The following is a 21,180-nucleotide window of genomic DNA, read 5'->3' as shown; positions in this document are numbered from 1 at the left end:
GCCCTTATCGGATTGCCATTTGAAGCGTTACTTTGGTTATTAGAAGTTCTATGTTATGATATTTTCTTTAAAAAGTTTAAACTGTTTCAAAACGATGATGTTTTGGTTTTCCTTAATTTCGGGACAAAACTCCCTAAAGTAGGGGAGACTGTAACATTTCGGATTTTCTATAACCGTATTCGTTTACATTTAACCCGACCCGAGAATATTTTAGATCATTATAATTAATCAAGAAACAAATATTTAAGTTTTTAAAGTTCACTTTAGACCCTTCAAGTTTTATATATCCTTTATTTTTTACTGATATCATAACAAGTTCGTATAATGACCAAAAACCAAAGTACAAGGACCAAACATGACAAAAAGTGAAACATCACCCTCCTCACCACCGGAGCGCCGCGTGGGCAGCCTCCATGTCCCCGCCGCGCGGTGCTGTGGCTCCCCTGCACATATCGTTTAAACTTTAGTTCGTTTCCTAGTTCGTTTAAGGTATAAAATCGATTATATTAGGTATGTTTGAGTGAATTAAGGTCTAAGTAAACATCATATAACTAAAATACAAGTTCTAATTCGTTTTCCCCTAATCAAGATCATATCTTTTAGTATATTTTGTTGATTCTTTCCCTTAAACCATATTTACTTGCTTAAACGGGCCAAAAAGCCATAATTAGTTTGATTTATGTTTTCCTATATAAACCCATCATAATTCCCTGCAGTAAACTTTAATCTAACCCTAATACACCTCCTTCAGCCGTCACTAGCCTCTGCCATCTCGTATGTAGGTTATATGTTTTCTTATTATTAGAACAAGTGTAGGCTATATGTTTTTGTGTAGGTTGTGTACTTTTTTGTTGATATTTAATGCAAACACGTGTAAGATAGTTTATTGTACTATTTATCACAAGTAACTACGTGTTGATGGATATTAATATATTGAGTTGGAAGAAATTGGTTGTAGATAGAAAGAAATTTTAATGTATGAATAAATTATACTTGTGTAGGATAAAAATTCAAGAGAGAGAAAATAAGTTATAAAAATAAATGAATTCTTATTATTTTCTAATTATAATAATTTGATTAGTTATATTAATTGAATAAATAACTATTATATTTATTAGTTATATTAATTGAAGAGAGAGCATGCATTAATACATTCCTCATTTATCTTTAAACATTTAAAACATAAAATAAACTAGTGACACATATTCATTTCTCATATTTCTCACAATAATCTCATTTCTCTCCTGAACATCCCTTATATATATATATATATATATATATTAAGGTGGACCAATAACTAATTGGGGGTGAGAGTCAGGGGGTCGATCGGTAAACTTGCGCATAGGTAAAACCCGAGCGTTGAGGCAGCGAGTCCACGTGAATTCTGTTGATTTCTGTCAGCTTCGTTATGGTATTGGAACTCAAACGAAAAAAATTAGTGTTTAGTCGGTTTCCATTGCGTTCAATTTGATAACGAACTAACTAAAAAAACAAAATTCACGAACTAATGTGCCGCCAAGTGACCCAATTAGGCACTTGTGGCACCAAAGTACATATTTATATATATTAGTAACAGTAATACAAATAACTAAAATGATTTGTAGTAAATCTAATATAAAATCAACCTATTATATTAAAATGTAAAAGTGAAATAACTAGGGACGCATGTCACTTGAAGATTCATTCTTAGACAAAGTTTCATTCTTAGACACGTGGCAGGCCGTAGTGACACGTGGCAAGCCTACGCGGCGACTCATCAAAGCTAGTGCATCTTCGCGATACGCGAAGTTGCAAATTTTTTTCTATAAATAGATCAGCCATGGGGATTTCACATTCATCCCTCACACACTCCAAAACACACACATGACTTCGATAAGCATGCCATAACCCCGATATGTCGATATTCCGATGTTTTTGGCCTCAAGGTGCGTGCTAGAATTCTACATCGTTATTCTCTCGACTTTCCTCCAAGTAGAAGTGCGATCCAAGTAGAGCATAGGCATGTCAGAAGCCATAGAAGGTAGGGGTTCTGTCCGATTATTATATTATAAATGGCTTAGACCCTAGTCGGGGATATAGCCCATACCTTGATTATATAATAAAGTGAGAAAATAGATTTTTATAAGTCAAGATTATAAATATTATGTCTCTATTATAAAGATTTTATAAATATTTCTTATGATAAAAGAAATATGAAATGTACGTTTCTTCATGAAGAAGAAACGTAGTTTATAAATGATTAACAAAAATAAGGACTAGAGGTCCTTATATTTTATAAAAAGATAAGTGTCAAGGTAAAGGTTATGCAATTGGACTAAAGGTCTGAAGCTGGATCGTTGATCTGGTATTTATAAAACGTTATTCTCGTACTATAGGTCCGAGGTAACGAGATTATACAACTCAAGTGAGAAAAACCAAACAAGAAGAAAGGTGAATACGTCCAACTTTTTATTAAACAAATCTGTGAATGTTTGCATGGGATTATCCCTAAAACTTTATAAACAAAAGTAATCGCTTGCCCTCAGGCTATTGTATACGTTTGTTTGGATCCTTACATATGTGGGTAGACGGTGGGCACACCGCACCACACTTGCTAATGCCTCCGCCACGTTGGGCCGGACCTAAGTAATGTCCGAGAGGGGATTATCTCGTGTATATTGGTAGTTGCTAAGTGCTCGATGTTGCGGTATCGTTGAGAGGTTTCAAGTAGAACTGAATGTTTATAATAGTAAATTTAACTTGGTTGTTTCCTAAGCCAGGATGGGTCGGGTCATAAGATACCCGAGGGGATAACTAAGTATTAAAATATTTTGTGTCAGCGTATTCACCAGCATGTGTTGCTGACGTTTTTTTATAACTGTTTTACAGGTAATTGAGAGTAGGTATTTGGAGAAGATGGATAGCCGTTAAACGATCTGATGGCTCAATGGATGATTTATTATTAAAATAATGTAAATCATGGTTTTATTATCCAAACACTTTTGTACAAATCAACGGGTGTTTTAAAATCCCGTCTTTTGAATATAATAATATTTTAAACAAAGTCTTCCGCCTTACAACCTTAAACTCTGATATATTTACAAACAGATACCAACTTATGAGTCACACGCATAGACCCTAAGTCGGGGTGTGCCAGAAGATAAAAGCAAGAAGAAATTATGAATAAATAATAATTTTATTCTCACGTATTCATTCAACCTCCGTATACCATAGAGTTCTCATCTATCTCTTTCAAATCCGCAATATAACAGCGGCCATAAATCTCAAGTATCAACGTCGCCTGGGGTTTACAAAATGGAATCCTGCAACGCAAAGACAAGAGTCTTGATTGTGATGTCAAACACTCACACCCTTCATTTTGTCTAGTCGGGACAAAGGATGCAAACAACAAAAACTTGTTAGAAGGTCTACAAGGCCGGAGTCCTATGGACACTGACGGTCGAGTCAATCATATAGAACCACAACATAAATTATAGAGTAAATTACAGTTTTCGTCTTTAATTATACAAAATATTTCACTTTTCCTTGTAAGGAATAACGTAAATGATCCTTTATGTTAATATGTTGTAATGGTTTGCATTCTTTCCTCTAGTAGACCTTAGTGTCTATTAAACCCAATTATATGCGTTGTAGATGACAAAATGGCATTATGTGTGGCCTTATGTAGATGACAAAATGGCCTTATGGTGCGCACAACTCCATTTAACAGGAAAATACAACGTTGGTTAAAGAAAATGACGTAAACTGTGGTAACATATGAAAAAAAATGATTAATTTATGCTACATTGGGCCAACTTTAGTGTGCTGGTTAAAGTGGGTCAAAGCCCATTAGTCTATGCCTAGAAAAAGCACGCGTATTAGTACTATGGCCTTCCAAACCGTTCGCTCGGATCCTGCTCGAAAAGTACTTGCTCGTTTCTTTGCTCGATTGTAAACGAACCGCTCTGCTCGGTTTGTAAACGAGCCAAGCAACGAGCAAAGGTATGCTCGGTTCGGTTCGACTCGAATATTTTTAATTTATTTTATATATAATTATATATGAACAAATATTTATATAGACAATACACATAAAATATAAATATATAATTTTTTAAACCATTTTTAACTTTTTCCTACTCCGTTAATTTTATAATTTCATTAGTTCGATTCAAGTTTTTAGAATACTAAAAGTTTGTTTACATATTTATTGTATCTCACTTTAAACTTCTTTCTCCTAAATATTTACAACTTATTGTACGTTTTTCTAAAAACTACTAATTTGTTTACAAAATATATTATTTACAGCCATCAAACTTATTTCTTATTGAAAATTTTAAAGTGATAAAGAAATAAATAATGCTCGAAAATCGCTCGATATTCGATCGAAAAATGCTCGATTCAATTTTGGCTCGTTTTGATTTTGGCTCGCTTCGAATTTCAGCCGTTCGGTTCGGTTGTAAACGAGTCAAGCAACGAGCAAGCCTTCGCTCGATTCGGCTCGGCTCGTGACCAGCCCTAGTCTATAGAAACACAAGTTTCCATTCAATAAACAATTATTCACTTTGATTTATGTTAAAAAAGAAATGTTACAATTTACTTGATTTCAATCCTATTTCATGTATTGATCCAATACTAACAGTACTAGTACCTGATTAAAATGGATTAAGGTCGGAACATTCTTTTTAGATTTGTTTATCAAATGAAGGGTGGATCTAATATTAATAAAATTGTTATTGCTTTTTTAAAAATGAGTAGGTACCTTGTGCTAACTAATATTTTAAAGGGCATAGTTCACTTGGAAGGTTTCCTGTTTTCCCCCCTTAAATCCGGTTCAATAGGTCGACATCATAACGGGTCGGCCCACATGAAGACGGTTCAAAAATACTCAACCAAACCAATTGTTTTAAATATTTATGTTTAAATATTCCGTCTAATTAGCGGGTATTTTGTTCGCATGTTAACGGAACGATGAATTGATGATATTTATTTGACCAACCTATTTTGGTCCGTAACTATTTATTTCTCTTTTCGTTATGACATTTTAATGTAACTAATTTTTTCAACTTTCTCTCAAAGTATACAAAATTATATAATTATAAAATATGAAAAAAGATACATAAATTCAACTACTTAAAAAGTTTGGAAATGTGTAGGTTAAAAACACCAAGATTGTGAAACCATTTTAAATTAAAATACCTAATTCTCATACAAAGATTGTTGGCAAAAGTCTAGTTAATTCATTAGTAACCCATATTACAACAACTTATATAGTTTTGTAATTCATTTTCACCTATTTCTCTTATAAGAACTTAACCTTTGCTACATGACATTAGAAATTGAAGATGGAAATGGGAATCTTGATCACTTTGGCATGTTCAATCTTTGCATGGATCTTCCTTCACCGATGGAACCAACGAACCAACAAAGGCCCGAAAACTTGGCCACTTGTTGGAGCTGCTATCGAGCAACTAGTGAACTATAACCGGATGCATGATTGGCTAGTCAATTACCTAACCGAGTCAAGAACCGTTGTGGTTCCAATGCCCTTCACCGCCTACACTTACATAGCCGATCCGGCTAATGTAGAACATGTTCTTAAAACCAACTTTGCAAACTACCCAAAGGTATGTAACTTCTATGCATAGGCCTATAATTGAACTAAGCATTCAATGAACCGTTCGGCAGGGGGTTTGTTTATGTTCGTTTATTTAATAAACGAATGAACATGGACAAAAAAGTGTGCTCATTTAATTAACGAGTGAACATGAAACACATATTTTGTTCGTGAATGTTTGTTTACATATGAATAAAAAATAATTATATATATATATACACACACACACTACAAATTATATCACCCTAACACCCAATATATGATTAAATGTTATTTGTTCATTTGTGTTCATTTAGGTTTATTTGTGTCCATTTACGTTTGTTCATATTATGTTCATTTTATGCTCGTGAAGTCATTTAAATTTTAAACGAAAGAACATAAACGAACACGAACATGCTCCTTTTTTAAACGAACGAACACGAACACAAATGTTTGTCCGATTATTTTTCATGTTCATGTTCGTTTAAAGTTAAATGAACAAACACGAACATGCCCTTGTTTGTGTTCTTTGTTTCTTTCAAGACTTTCTTTCGTTATGCACGCATAAGATCTTCATTTCTATTAAGATGTTCCCTTACGATATACACGTAAAGTTTTTTTTTTTTTTTGGGTTTTTGAAGGGTGACGTGTATCATTCGTATATGGAGGTGTTGCTTGGAGATGGCATATTCAATTCGGACGGTGAGAATTGGAGGAAACAAAGGAAAACATCAAGTTTTGAGTTTGCTTCTAAGAACTTAAGGGACTTTAGCACTGTGGTTTTCAGAGAGTATAGCCTCAAACTATCTTCTATTCTGAGTCAAGCAGCTTTTGACCATAAACAACTAGACATTCAGGTAATTAACAAGTCATATGTGTGTCTATGTCGCTTAGAGTAGAAGCAAAGATAACAAAAAATAAGTGTCCGTGTTCATTTAAAGTTAAATGAACAAACACGAACATGCCCTTGTTCGTGTTCGTTTGATTCGTTTACAGACTTTCATTATTCACATTAATAAAAACATCGGTCTTAATCTCTAGGCTCCGTCGATTTTATTTGTGTTCGTAAACCGTTCGTGAACACATTTGTTTCCTTATTGAACGAACACGGACATAAAATCTCGTCCGGCATGTGTTCGTGAACACATTCCTTAACAAACAAACATGAACAATGCCTTGTTCATGCTCGCTCGGTTCGTTTACAGCCTTACTAGTTTTCATCTATATGTTCTCACATTTTATTTTTGTTGTTATTCCAATTTCAAATTGATTGAAACACATTAAGTTAGTGTGTTTTCTTGATTTATTCTATTATGTGCTAACGTTGTTTTCTTTTTATACTATAGGAATTATTGATGAGAATGACATTGGACTCCATATGTAAGGTAGGGTTTGGAGTAGAGATAGGGACATTAAGTCCTAACTTACCCGACAATCGCTTCGGAAAAGCATTTGATGCTGCAAACACTATAGTCACTCTTCGGTTCATCGATCCTTTATGGAAAATTAAAAAGTTTCTAGGGGTCGGTTCTGAAGCCGTTCTTGACCAAAGCATCAAGATCATTGACGATTTTACGTATTCGGTCATCCATAGAAGAAAGAAAGAGATTGAAGAGACTCAAGATGCTCCTAGTAATGGCAAGGTACATTTACTAAAGGTTTTGTTAAATGAAACTTGGTTTATAATTAACTTGTAATAGGTCAAATACGATTAATGTGAAATGTAGCTAACGAAAATGGTTAAAAGTGACGAATAGCGCATAAATAACAAAATTAGTTATTCACAATCATATCCTTGAAAACGAAATAAAACGAAATAAATGAATCTTGTGTTCGAGGCTCAAAATGAAATTTGGGTCTGACAGTTGAGACAAACCGTCTATGTTGTTTTGCCACCCATTGAGACGTTTCATCCATTACTTATGGACCCCAGAACTTGGCTGTAACGCAAGTTATGTGACTTATGTCATTTTCTAGCATATTTGCCTTTATCGCTCAAATAAAGTATGCTAACTCTTGTATCAATTTCGTATAAAAAGTTACAAGTTTACAACATCTTTAATTCAATTTAGAAGATTTTATAGTATTTATAATATAGTTTTATATCATATAAATTCGTTTTAACTTGTGTTCATTGTCAAGGCCGCCCTTAGGTAGGGCGAGGCCTAGCGGTCGGTCGAGGCACGTAAATTTGGGGGAGGGCAAATTTTTTTTATATATATATTTTAAAAAAAATTTATAAAATAGGTATGGATCTTAATCATCTTAAATATATTATATTGGACCCAAAACCTTTTTTATCAATAATCCATTTAAACCGTTGGGCTCAAACTAAATAAAAAATAAAGTTAATCGTCGTTTAAAAAATTAACTTATATATTTCGTTACTCGTAGGTCATACGGGCCTTTTTATTTTGGCTCAGACGAGGTATTTAGATTCTCAGAGACGGCCATGTTCGGCTGTTCATTTTGTCGTGTTAACTTGTATTCATATTGATATTCATGCGCTACGTTTGCAATGTCGCGCTATAACTAAATTTGATCTTATTCCATGTATGTATTAGATGAAGCATGATATATTATCAAGATTCATCGAGTTAGGAAAAGATCCCAAAAACAACATCAACGACAAGAGTCTAAGAGACGTCGTATTAAACTTTGTGATCGCTGGAAGAGACACGACAGCAACGACTCTCTCTTGGGCCATTTACATGATCATGACTCATGATCATGTGGCCGAGAAATTGTACGAGGAACTTAAATCGTTTGAACAAGATCGTGCAGAAGAAGCGAATGTATGTTTGAGACCATGTGAAACACAAGATCCTGAATCGTTTGATCAAAGAACAAAGCAGTTTGCTGAGCTTATGAGTTATGATACATTGGCAAAGTTGTATTATTTGCATGCTGTCATCACAGAAACACTTCGGTTGTATCCTGCGGTGCCTCAAGTAAGTCATTGTTCTTGTCTTTGTTTTATTATAGATTGTGACATATTTCAGGAGGGGCTAAACGCGTCACGTTTGTGGGTTGAATGGTCGAACTCGAAATTGTGCTAGACACACATGAACCTGAACACAACACAAATATTCATTGATGGAGATCAGGGCTGTCTCCGGAAATCGTTAAAATGATTAGGGCAGAAGATGAGTAAATATTTGGGCCTAAACTAATATAAATTTGATAACTTATATATAAAAAAAGTAAATAATAAAAATAGTAATTGTGATTTCTTGGAGAAGATGGAGTCGATGTATGATTTAATACGTTATAAATTCAACTTATTCACGCTGACAGTTAATTAGGTTGAAGATGGAGTTGAATGAAATTCCAATTTTGCCACCGTGTTGTTTTAAAATCAAGGGTTGCAATTTCTCCTACGTTTTTGCACGATAAGACTGTCGGTAAATCAAGAACAATCACAAATATGATATGAACAAGAGCTGAAGAACAAAGATAATATAAAATTTCTGATGTATTGATCGATCTGAATTTTACAATATGTTTGATGGGTTTATATGGATAACTGTAAAACAGTTATTAACTTTCATAAGTACGCAGGCCCTTCTACTTTAACAAATATATAAAAAAGTTCTAAACATACTTTCTACTAATGACAATAAGACCCCTAAGTTTAGTTTAGCCATCACTACTTCCCCTTAAACTAAACTTGGTTTAAGAAGGTCTTTAGTCTTTCTTGACTTCCTTTCACAATAGCGATGGTTCATCTTCATAGGCGAGATGGGCCTCTTCTTGCTTGTCTTCTTCCTTATCCTTCCATTTAGAGAAATTTCTTGCAAAGTGTCTGTATTCACCACAATCGAAACATCTAAACTTGCTCTTGTCTTCGGTTTCTTGATTTGTAATTCTTCCACATCCCCTTCCTCCTCTAAATGATCCTCTTCCTCTTCAACGGTTTTGATCATCACGTTCTCTTCCATAATGTCAGCTTTCTGAATTACTTATACTTGCTATCAACAGTCTTCCTTGATCATTGTACTCCGTTTCTTCTAAAAATTTAAGACGTTCTTCAAAAGCTGTTATTCTTCCTACTGCTTCTTCAAATGGCATCTTATCAATTTCCGAGTACTGCTTGATATTTGCCACAACTGGTAGATACTTCTTTGGTACCGAGATAAGCAACTTCCTTACAATTTTCTTGTCTTTAAGAGTTGTGCCAAGACTTTTAAATTTGGACCGTATACTTCCCAACTTGCTTGCAAAGTTACTTACAGTTTCGTTCTCATTCATCTTTAGGGATTCCAATTCTCTCCTTAAAGTTTGTAGGCGCGCTCTCTGAACCATATCCGCTCCAAGGAATAGAGTTTTTATCGCATCTTTACACTTTCGAATTGCGCCACTTGCCTTAGAACATCTCCCGGTAATGTTTAGAATATCATTGCTCTTTTTGTATTATCTTTTCTTTCGTTTACTCCTTCCGTTGATCCAAGCATTTCCCAAAAATTATAAATGTATATAAAATAGTTGACGTTGATTTCTATTTAAATTTTGGCATTAAATACCAACCACTTTAAGTTATGATCTACAAACAGACATCAAAAAAGTTGAAATAATAAAGCAATTAAATGAATCAACATATGAACATCAACTTTTACCCAACCCATTTAGTTAAGCGTGTTAATTTGCATATCTGACCTGTAACTGACCTGAATCCTTGTGGACTAGAACTTTATGTTAGCTTCATGTCAAGTCATAAATTTAAACCTTTAATATCAAAAATAGCTAATTCTAGGTGTGTTACCAAACTGTAGAAATGAAAGCGAGTGGACCAGTGTGGACGGCTTAAGACTCATATTGTTTGGTCTGGTTTGAAACTTAGAACTGGTTGTGTAAATAGAATTGGTCTTTTAACCTTTATTGTTTATATATATTTTTTTCTCATTTTTTGTATATGTGGGTATTTATATGTATTATAATTAAAAAAAACTATCTTTATTATTAACTTTTTTAATACAAACTAGTGGTTTCAAAAATAAATATATAAATAAATTCAATTCAAACTGTTAAACCACCAAACCCGTTGTTCTGGCTGACGCACTCAACCTGGTTGATTTGGTTAGTGTAACACCCCGACCGAAGGCGGATTATACATCGGGGCGCCACATATTGTTTCATTACTCGTGACACTATTGGGTGTCAATATTTAATAAATACATTCATTCGCGCACGCGCAGGGTAAACACAAGATAACATAAATCATCATAAATCAATATATTATAAATCATAATATTCGAACAGCAATAACTTGTCTTGATACATTTTAATCTAGGTCCAAAAGTAAAAACGTCCTATGTGTCCACAAGCTCCAAAAACAGCTACAGCAAACCTGAACATGTGTTAAAATAAACGTCAAACACTTGCGTGTTAGTGAGAAATCAAGTTTAATAGATAATAGATAACAATAAATCTGCGCGCAACATGTGTATGTCTGGTTTTCAACAAGGGTGTAATCTGATCGGGACCAACTCTAAGATTCATAAGACTGCCAGTGCTCACAATTGAGCTCACAAACAAGACAAACTGTGCATGTGTAAACAAAAGAGAAAATCATAAACGATAGTTCTCCCGTGTTCATCTAATGGTACCATGAAAACTGCGGAATAGACCGACAAGACGGTTAATGATCCACACATACAAATAAACAGCCAAGTCTACGTCCTCAACACATGGGATACTGCGCGACTAAAGTTCATAAACAAGTTTAAGACTAAGTTTGTATGAACACATGAACATCCCAAAACATTAAAAGCAAAAAGGGATTAGGTACGAGATTACTCACTTGATAAACGATGCGGTGTAAGATAAAGCAAGAACCAACTTTAAACAAGCACAAGTTAACCTATAAATAAGATTATTGTTTTAATGATTGGTTTAAGTCTTGATTATAAGTTAGCATAATTAACAAGTAAATTATTATATATAATATATATATTACCGGAAAAGCAGGACAGAACAGGGAGGAAGACGGAGGCAGAGAGGAAGACGACAGAGAGAGCAAGGGGCAAGAGAACAGGAGAGATTAAGTGTTTTGTGTGTGTAGTGTTATGAAAATAATGTTATTATTTATAGGAAAACCCTAGGAGACATAAATCCAGAAAAAAAGGGAAAAAGATTCCAAGACAAACAGAACAAGACAAAACAAAAGATAACAAAAGATATCAAAAGATATGGCAGCTGCAGGGGGGCAAGATAAAGCTGTCAGGGAACAGTAAAAAGCATGGGCGGGTCAGATAAAGGTATTGGTCAAGCATGGCAAAAGCAGATCTCAAAAGATAATGTCAGTCACTTTTTCTGTCAACCAATGGGGTTGGTGCGCATGCTGCGCCGAAAGTAACTTTTCAGACATAAAGCAGATTAGGTCAACAGCTCAAAAGATAAGACAACACAAAAGCAACGGCTAGATTAAACAGAAGAAAACTCAAAGGGTTCAGCGCGAGAAGGCTAAGGCGCGAAGGCAGACACAGAAGGTCAAGAGAGCGCGAGCGCGAAGGCAGACAGAACCAACCTTAACGCATCGCGGAAAGAACTACATTTCCAAGCGCGCCGCGGGAAGAATCACATTTCTTAGCGCGCCGCGGGAGGAACTAAGATTCCTAGCGCGCCGCGGGAAGAACTATAATTCTTCGCGCGTCGAGGGATGAACTACGATCCTTAGCGTGCTGCGAGAAGAACTACAAATCCTTAGCGCGTCGCGGGAAGAACTACCGTTCTTAGCGCGCTGCGAGAAGAATTACAATTCTTAGCGCGCTGCGAGAAGAGTTCGTCTCGCGTATCGCTGAAACAGGTGGTCTTCACGCAGGATTCCTTGTAAGGGGTCTGGCGCGTGGAGCTGCGCAGACAACCTTAGGCGGGAAGAAACAAAGGACAAGCAAAGAGTTAGAAGAAAAAGAGGGAAACAAGGCTTAAGGGCGGAACGGCGACAAGAGGGAAAAGAAGGCGGAAAGAGAGAAGGAGAGGGACGGGACGGCGGAAAGAAAGAGAGAGAAAGAGGCGGGAAGGAAAATACATTATTATTAAAAGTAAAATATAAGTATAAATAAATACTAAATCATAAAAGAAAGAGATCGGGTCAGAGAAACGGGTACCTGGGTCGGGTCGGATCGGGGCAGATGCTACAGTCTCCCCTACTTTAAGAAATTTCGTCCCGAAATTTATCTCGAAGTAGGTTGCGCAGAGAACAGGTGCGGGTACTTGATCTTCATTTGATCTTCCCTTTCCCATGTAAACTCGGCTCCGCGCTTGGACTCCCAACGAACTTTCACGATAGGGATACGACTGCGCTTGGTTTGCTTAACCTCGCGATCCATAATCTCAACAGGCTTCTCAACGAAATGCATAGATTCATCAACTTGAACTTCATCAAGTGGAATGTGAAGGTTCTCGTCAGCTAAACACTTCTTGAGATTGGATACATGGAACATTGGATGCACATTACTGAGCGCGGGCGGCATGCCAAGTCTGTAGGCAACTTTTCCTACACGCGCGAGAATCTTGAATGGACCGACATAACGAGGAGCAAGCTTACCCTTCTTCCCAAAGCGGACAACACCTTTCCAAGGCGACACTTTGAGGAGAACAAGATCACCAACTTGAAATTCGAGAGGCTTTCGCCTACGATCTGCGTAACTCTTCTGTCGGCTTCTGGCAGTCAGCAGATGATCACGGATCTTGGCGATTTTATCGGTTGTCTCTTGAACAAGTTCGGGTCCTGTGATTTGAGTTTCACCCACTTCGCTCCAACAAATCGGGGAGCGGCACTTACGACCGTAAAGTGCTTCAAATGGGGCCATACCGATACTGGAATGATAGCTGTTATTATAAGAGAACTCAATCAAAGGCAGGTGTGAATCCCAATTACCTCCAAAATCAAGAACACAAGATCGGAGCATATCCTCAAGAGTCTGAATAGTTCGCTCAGACTGACCGTCAGTCTGGGGATGATATGCCGTACTCATGTCCAAGCGAGTTCCTAGCGCAGATTGGAGAGATTTCCAAAAGCGAGATATAAAACGGCCATCGCGATCGGATATGATGCTCAAAGGAGTACCATGGCGGCAGACAATTTCCTTGACATAAAGCTGCGCGAGATGCTCAACACGGTAGTTTTCACGAATGGGCAGAAAGTGAGCAGACTTAGTCAATCGATCCACTATTACCCAAATGCTATCATGTTTGCTTGCTGTCAAAGGTAACTTGGTAATAAAGTCCATCGCTACACATTCCCATTTCCACGTAGGAATTTCTGGTTGTTCGAGCAAACCAGATGGGCGTTGGTGTTCAGCTTTCACTTTAGAACAAGTCAGACATTTAGCTACGAACACAGCAATATCCTTTTTCATACCGGGCCACCAATAAGTTATGCGCAAATCCTTGTACATCTTATCAGCGCCAGGATGAATAGAATACCGAGATTTGTGCGCTTCACTCAGGATATCAGCGCGAAGATTCACATCAAAGGGAATCCAGATGCGATTGAGATAGCAGAGAATTCCACTCAGATTAGGCACAAAATGCGCTTCCGCGCCACACGCTAACTCGGCGCGAAGGTTACCATTACTGATGGATGCGCGCTGCGCGTCACGAATACGCGATTCAAGGTTGCTTTGAATCGGCGCAAAGTGAAGATGCGTGCGCGGCAAAATACAGTTAAGCTGGCAGGGTTTTCGGCTGAGCGCATCGGCTACCACATTAGCCTTACCAGGATGATACCGGATCTCACAATCGTAATCGCTGATGAGTTCGTTCCATCGGCGTTGCCTCATGTTAAGTTCCTTCTGATCAAAGATATGCTGAAGGCTTTTATGGTCGGTGTAAAGGATACACTTAGTACCATAAAGGTAGTGTCTCCAGATCTTCAAGGCAAAAACAACCGCACCAAGTTCGAGATCGTGAGTTGTATAATTCTTTTCATGGACCTTAAGTTGCCTTGATGCGTAAGCGATAACCTTGCCTCGTTGCATAAGAACACAACCGAGACCTTGGTTGGATGCATCGCAATACACGACAAAATCATCATTACCCTCAGGTAGCGCAAGAACAGGAGCTTCACACAACAAACGCTTGAGCATCAGAAAGGCTTCTTCTTGCTTCGAGCCCCAAATATACGGTTTACCTTTGTGCGTTATAGCTGTTAAAGGCAAAGCGATCTTCGAGAAGTTCGAAATGAATCGCCGGTAGTAACCAGCTAAGCCCAGAAAGGAACGGATCTCAGAAGGAGAGGATGGCGTAATCCAGTTCTTGATTGCTTCAATCTTGGATGGGTCAACATGAATACCCATCTTGTTGACAACATGACCAAGAAACTGTACTTCATCAGACCAGAATTCGCACTTGGAAAGCTTAGCATAGAGTTGCTCAGCTTTAAGCTTTTGCAACACCAACCGAAGATGTTGCTCGTGCTCGGCCTTGGTCTTAGAATACACCAGAACATCATCGATAAACACAATCACGAATTTATCCAAGAAAGGCCTACACACCCGATTCATTAGATCCATGAAAACGGCGGGTGCGTTGGTTAAACCGAAGGACATGACCAAGAATTCAAAATGGCCATAACGAGTTCGAAAAGCAGTCTTCGGAACATCTTCATCGCGGATACGCAACTGGTGATAGCCAGAGCGGAGATCAATCTTGGAGAAACAAGAGGCACCTTGGAGTTGATCAAAGAGGTCGTCAATGCGCGGTAAGGGATACCGGTTTTTAATGGTGAGTTTGTTCAACTCGCGGTAATCAATACACATGCGAAACGATCCATCTTTCTTTTTAACGAACAACACCGGAGCACCCCAGGGCGAAGAGCTAGGGCGAATGAATCCTTTAGCTGTCAACTCTTGAAGTTGGCTGGCCAATTCTTGCATCTCAGCGGGTGCAAGACGATAAGGAGATTTAGCTACGGGGGAAGCACCAGGGACAAGATCAATACGGAACTCGACTTCACGAGCGGGAGGGATACCAGGAAGATCATCAGGAAAAACTTCAGGGAAATCACGCACAACAGGGATATCGCGAAGCTTCTTCTTTCCTTCATCGGGTTTAACCACATGGGCTAAAAATGCAATACACCTTTTCCGCATGAGTCTTTGGGCTTCGGCGCAAGACATAAGTTTAAGACCGCGGGAGGGTTTCTCGCCGTAGATATGAAGATCACCATTTTCTCGAGGAATGCGAATCAACTTCTTGGCGCAAATAACTTCGGCGCGATTATGCGTAAGCCAGTCCATACCAATGATAACATCAAAGCTTCCAAGAGGCATGGGGATGAGGTCGATCAGAAAATCGTTTTCGTTAAGGTTAAGCGTGCAATCTTTAATCACTGAGTTAATTAAAATAATTTCACCATTAGCCAATTCAACTGAAAAATCTTCTTTTAAATCGCTGCGCGGTCGCGCAAGCTTCTGCTCAAAAGCGCGAGAGATAAAACTTCGATCGGCGCCAGTATCAAAAAGTACAGAAGCATAAAATCCGTTAAGCAAAAATGTACCATTAACTACGTCATTATTCGCTTGCGCTTGGTGCGCGGTTATGTTAAAAGCTCGTCCACGCGTTACTTGGTTTGAAATCTGGTTCACCGGATTCGCTTGTGAGATTTGCACTTGTAGCCTTGGGCACGCGTTCCGGAAATGACTGGGATCACCACAGTTAAAGCACGATCTGGGTCGTGGGTTTTGGTAGGTTGGTTGTGGGTTCTGCGGGTAGACTGGTGGTGTTGGCGCAATTGGATTGGCGAGAAGGACTCTACAGTTCTCAGCAGTGTGACCAGTACGGCCACATCGGTTACAAAGTCGACACGGGGTTTGGGTTGGGTGGTGAAATCTACAGGTTGGGCAAAAGGGATGGTTTCCTGTGTAAGGTTTCTTAGTTGGCGGGGCAGGGAGTGCGGGATTGGTTAAGGCATAGTTGTGGACTACAGGAGGTGTTGGGTAGGTTGACAGTGGGTTAGGCGCGTAAACTGGTGGTTGGTAGATGGGTTGCTGGACAATGGGCGGGTTGGTAAGCGCATAGGCCTTGCGCCTGCGCTTGAGGTTGTTACGGTTTGAGGGTTCTGGTTTGGTTTCTGTTGGTTCAGGGGCAGTTTTGGTGGGTTTGGTCTTCTCAGTTCCCCGCAGGAACAGGGTTCCTGCTCTGACATGGTTGTCGCTGAGCACAGCGGCCAACTCAATAGCGTCAGGGAGGGTTACTGGGTTTCTGGCCCATACAGAATCTTGAATTTCCATGGGGAGACCCCCAAGGAATTTCTCGATTGCTCGGCGTGAAGGGGTAACAAGGTGAGGGACAAGCAGGCTTAGTTCATGGAAGCGCGTCGCGTACTCGCGCGCTTCACCGCTGTATTGCTTCAAGTTCCAGAATTCTTCCTCTAGGCGCTTAATTTCGTTGGGAGGGCAGAATTCTCGCGTAAGAATTTCCTTGAATTCCTCCCATGTCATGCTAGAAGCAGCCTCTGCGCCACGCGCATGAGCTACTCCATTCCACCATGTAAGCGCTCTAGATTCCAGGACACTGGAAGCATACAGGGTTCGTCTGTCTGAGGGGCATTGGGTATGGAGGAAAGTGTTTTCAATCTTTTCGAGCCATTGGAGCATCACGGTGGCTCCTTCAAGACCTGTGAACTTTGGAGGGTTACCCGCGTTGAAGGATTTAATGTTGTAACTAGAGGTGTTGGTATTGTTTTGGCTCAAAGCTTGGGCTATTGCGGCGGCCATTTCCTGGGAACGTTGCTGTCTACGCATGCGCGAGGCTTCTCTTCTCTGAAATCGGCGAGATAGCGGAGGCATTCTATAAAAATTTTAATTTTAGTTAATATCTTGGTTTTAGCGCAAAGTTTTAATCTTATAAAGCTTGGTTTCACGGAGTCAGTTACTGTCAAAAGTTAAAGTAAAATAAATGACCCTAAATGCAGACTTAATAAAGGTAACAAATTCGAATCAAAAATCGACAATTCATGTATCACCATGACTTTCCGAATTCCCAATTTAAAATATACGAGCAAACGAGTATTGGAGATTGACGATTCATGTATCACCATGACTTTTCAATCTTCAATATAAAACATACAAGAAAATGAGTATTGGAGGTTGACAATTCATGTATCACCATGACTTTTCAAGTCTCCAACCTCAGAACATAATCGTAAATGGAAATTGAAAATCAACTATTCATGTATCACCATGACTTTTCGGATTTTCAAACCCAACAAACGAATATGTAGGAAAAATCAATAAAAATCGAAATTCAACAAAAATCGAAATATCGCGAAATAAAACATAAAATCATATACTGCGCAAGCGCGAGCATATTCATAAATAACGAGTAATTAACAATAAGCGCGCAAACATGAGATTTCTCTCATGCGCGAGAAGGGACTCTTAGGTATTCTAGGCCGTTACGTCTAACCACCTATCCTAAAGTCAACGAGCTCTGATACCAATCTGTAACACCCCGACCGAAGGCGGATTATACATCGGGGCGCCACATATTGTTTCATTACTCGTGACACTATTGGGTGTCAATATTTAATAAATACATTCATTCGCGCACGCGCAGGGTAAACACAAGATAACATAAATCATCATAAATCAATATATTATAAATCATAATATTCGAACAGCAATAACTTGTCTTGATACATTTTAATCTAGGTCCAAAAGTAAAAACGTCCTATGTGTCCACAAGCTCCAAAAACAGCTACAGCAAACCTGAACATGTGTTAAAATAAACGTCAAACACTTGCGTGTTGGTGAGAAATCAAGTTTAATAGATAATAGATAACAATAAATCTGCGCGCAACATGTGTATGTCTGGTTTTCAACAAGGGTGTAATCTGATCGGGACCAACTCTAAGATTCATAAGACTGCCAGTGCTCACAATTGAGCTCACAAACAAGACAAACTGTGCATGTGTAAACAAAAGAGAAAATCATAAACGATAGTTCTCCCGTGTTCATCTAATGGTACCATGAAAACTGCGGAATAGACCGACAAGACGGTTAATGATCCACACATACAAATAAACAGCCAAGTCTACGTCCTCAACACATGGGATACTGCGCGACTAAAGTTCATAAACAAGTTTAAGACTAAGTTTGTATGAACACATGAACATCCCAAAACATTAAAAGCAAAAAGGGATTAGGTACGAGATTACTCACTTGATAAACGATGCGGTGTAAGATAAAGCAAGAACCAACTTTAAACAAGCACAAGTTAACCTATAAATAAGATTATTGTTTTAATGATTGGTTTAAGTCTTGATTATAAGTTAGCATAATTAACAAGTAAATTATTATATATAATATATATATTACCGGAAAAGCAGGACAGAACAGGGAGGAAGACGGAGGCAGAGAGGAAGACGACAGAGAGAGCAAGGGGCAAGAGAACAGGAGAGATTAAGTGTTTTGTGTGTGTAGTGTTCTGAAAATAATGTTATTATTTATAGGAAAACCCTAGGAGACATAAATCCAGAAAAAAAGGGAAAAAGATTCCAAGACAAAACAAAAGATAACAAAAGATATCAAAAGATATGGCAGCTGCAGGGGGCAAGATAAAGCTGTCAGGGAACAGTAAAAAGCATGGGCGGGTCAGATAAAGGTACTGGTCAAGCATGGCAAAAGCAGATCTCAAAAGATAATGTCAGTCACTTTTTCTGTCAACCAATGGGGTTGGTGCGCATGCTGCGCCGAAAGTAACTTTTCAGACATAAAGCAGATTAGGTCAACAGCTCAAAAGATAAGACAACACAAAAGCAACGGCTAGATTAAACAGAAGAAAACTCAAAGGGTTCAGCGTGAGAAGGCTAAGGCGCGAAGGCAGACACAGAAGGTCAAGAGAGCGCGAGCGCGAAGGCAGACAGAACCAACCTTAACGCGTCGCGGAAAGAACTACATTTCCAAGCGCGCCGCGGGAAGAATCACATTTCTTAGCGCGCCGCGGGAGGAACTAAGATTCCTAGCGCGCCGCGGGAAGAACTATAATTCTTCGCGCGTCGAGGGATGAACTACGATCCTTAGCGTGCTGCGAGAAGAACTACAAATCCTTAGCGCGTCGCGGGAAGAACTACCGTTCTTAGCGCGCTGCGAGAAGAATTACAATTCTTAGCGCGCTGCGAGAAGAGTTCGTCTCGCGTATCGCTGAAACAGGTGGTCTTCACGCAGGATTCCTTGTAAGGGGTCTGGCGCGTGGAGCTGCGCAGACAACCTTAGGCGGGAAGAAACAAAGGACAAGCAAAGAGTTAGAAGAAAAAGAGGGAAACAAGGCTTAAGGGCGGAACGGCGACAAGAGGGAAAAGAAGGCGGAAAGAGAGAAGGAGAGGGACGGGACGGCGGAAAGAAAGAGAGAGAAAGAGGCGGGAAGGAAAATACATTATTATTAAAAGTAAAATATAAGTATAAATAAATACTAAATCATAAAAGAAAGAGATCGGGTCAGAGAAACGGGTACCTGGGTCGGGTCGGATCGGGGCAGATGCTACAGTTAGACTGTAAACACCTTTAAACCGAATAGATTAACCCCTTAACTTGAGAAAATAAACTAAAACGGGTTGTTAAAAACTTGATGAAGCTACGAAAGATTTATTTCTTTATTTATTTTATCTTAAAAGGGATCCCAAAGGAATCTTGAACGATGATATTTTGCCTGATGGAACGAAAGTAAAAGCAGGCGGTATGGTAACATACGTGCCTTACTCAATGGGTCGGATGGGGTACAATTGCGGGGCCGATGCAAATCAATTTAAACCCGAGAGATGGCTTAAAGATGGCTTTTTCCAAAATGCATCTCCATTCAAGTTCATCGCATTCCAAGTATGTAATAATGACCATTTATTTATGAACGGATTAATTCAGGTTATATTTTATTTTTCAAAAACAAATTTGAGTGTCATTTTTTGTTATGTGACAGGCGGGCCCACGAATATGTCTCGGCAAAGACTCGGCATACTTGCAAATGAAAATGGCGCTCGCTATTTTGTGTAGATTTTTCAAGTTTGAATTGGTAGAAGGGCACGTGGTGGAGTATAGAATGATGACGATTTTATCGATGGCAAATGGTTTAAAAATTAAAGTTTCAACACGTTCATAAAAACTCTTGTAATCTCGTTCCTTAAAATATACATTTTAGCATGTTTTTAACGACATTTTGGTCATATGCTAACGTAGTAATTTGGTGTTTTGATCATCCGATCTTCAGTTCACATTCTATATACGTAACACATACGTAAAATGTATGCTATGGTTTGTACCCAAAAAGATATTAAGTGCCTAAATCCGAAAAATAGATTTTAAAGGGTGTTTGAGTAAAGCGTTTTAAGACTTACATTGTATGATATTGAATAACAAAATTTAACAATTAGAGGGTTGATTGGTTAGTAAATTCTTTTTATTGAAGAAATTAGAAAGATAAAACTACCAAAATTTATAGTTTTGTTAATAAGAATGAAATTGAATTTAAATAAGCAAATATATAATTTAGTTTTTGCCACATATTTATGACTTCTATGAAGCTCATTAATCCAAATTTGATTAATAGACTAATAAATTTGACTTTCAAAAAAATATTATATCACAAACTTCAAATAATCCATACACCGTGAG

General features: G+C 38.3%; 1 protein-coding gene across 1 annotated transcript; it reads left to right on the top strand.

Annotated features, from left to right (window-relative positions):
- The first annotated feature begins 5,324 nt into the window (after nt 1-5,324).
- Nucleotides 5,325-20,668, top strand: LOC143619092 (cytochrome P450 704B1-like). Its single transcript, XM_077091110.1, has 6 exons — nt 5,325-5,603; nt 6,214-6,429; nt 6,919-7,215; nt 8,137-8,522; nt 20,190-20,391; nt 20,489-20,668. Exons 1-6 carry the CDS (start codon nt 5,328-5,330, stop codon nt 20,666-20,668), a joined length of 1,557 nt encoding a protein of 518 aa, XP_076947225.1. The 5' UTR covers nt 5,325-5,327.
- The last annotated feature ends 512 nt before the right edge of the window (nt 20,669-21,180 follow it).

The sequence above is a fragment of the Bidens hawaiensis genome, unplaced genomic scaffold, assembly GCF_021521415.1.
Source record: "Bidens hawaiensis isolate Kalapana, Puna unplaced genomic scaffold, B.hawaiensis_p1.1 tig00002414_1, whole genome shotgun sequence".
In the NCBI taxonomy this organism is placed as follows: Eukaryota; Viridiplantae; Streptophyta; class Magnoliopsida; order Asterales; family Asteraceae; genus Bidens; species Bidens hawaiensis.
This window is presented reverse-complemented; position numbering and strand designations above follow the sequence as displayed.

What these genes read in the sequence shown, in the direction of transcription:
- LOC143619092 (XM_077091110.1), top strand. Translation starts at nt 5,328, where the DNA reads ATGGGAATCTTGATCACTTTGGCATGTTCAATCTTTGCATGGATCTTC. An exon ending in ACTTTGCAAACTACCCAAAG is followed by an intron (nt 5,604 to 6,213) that starts GTATGTAACTTC and finishes GGGTTTTTGAAG; the next exon opens with GGTGACGTGTATCATTCGTA. An exon ending in ATGCTCCTAGTAATGGCAAG is followed by an intron (nt 7,216 to 8,136) that starts GTACATTTACTA and finishes TGTATGTATTAG; the next exon opens with ATGAAGCATGATATATTATC.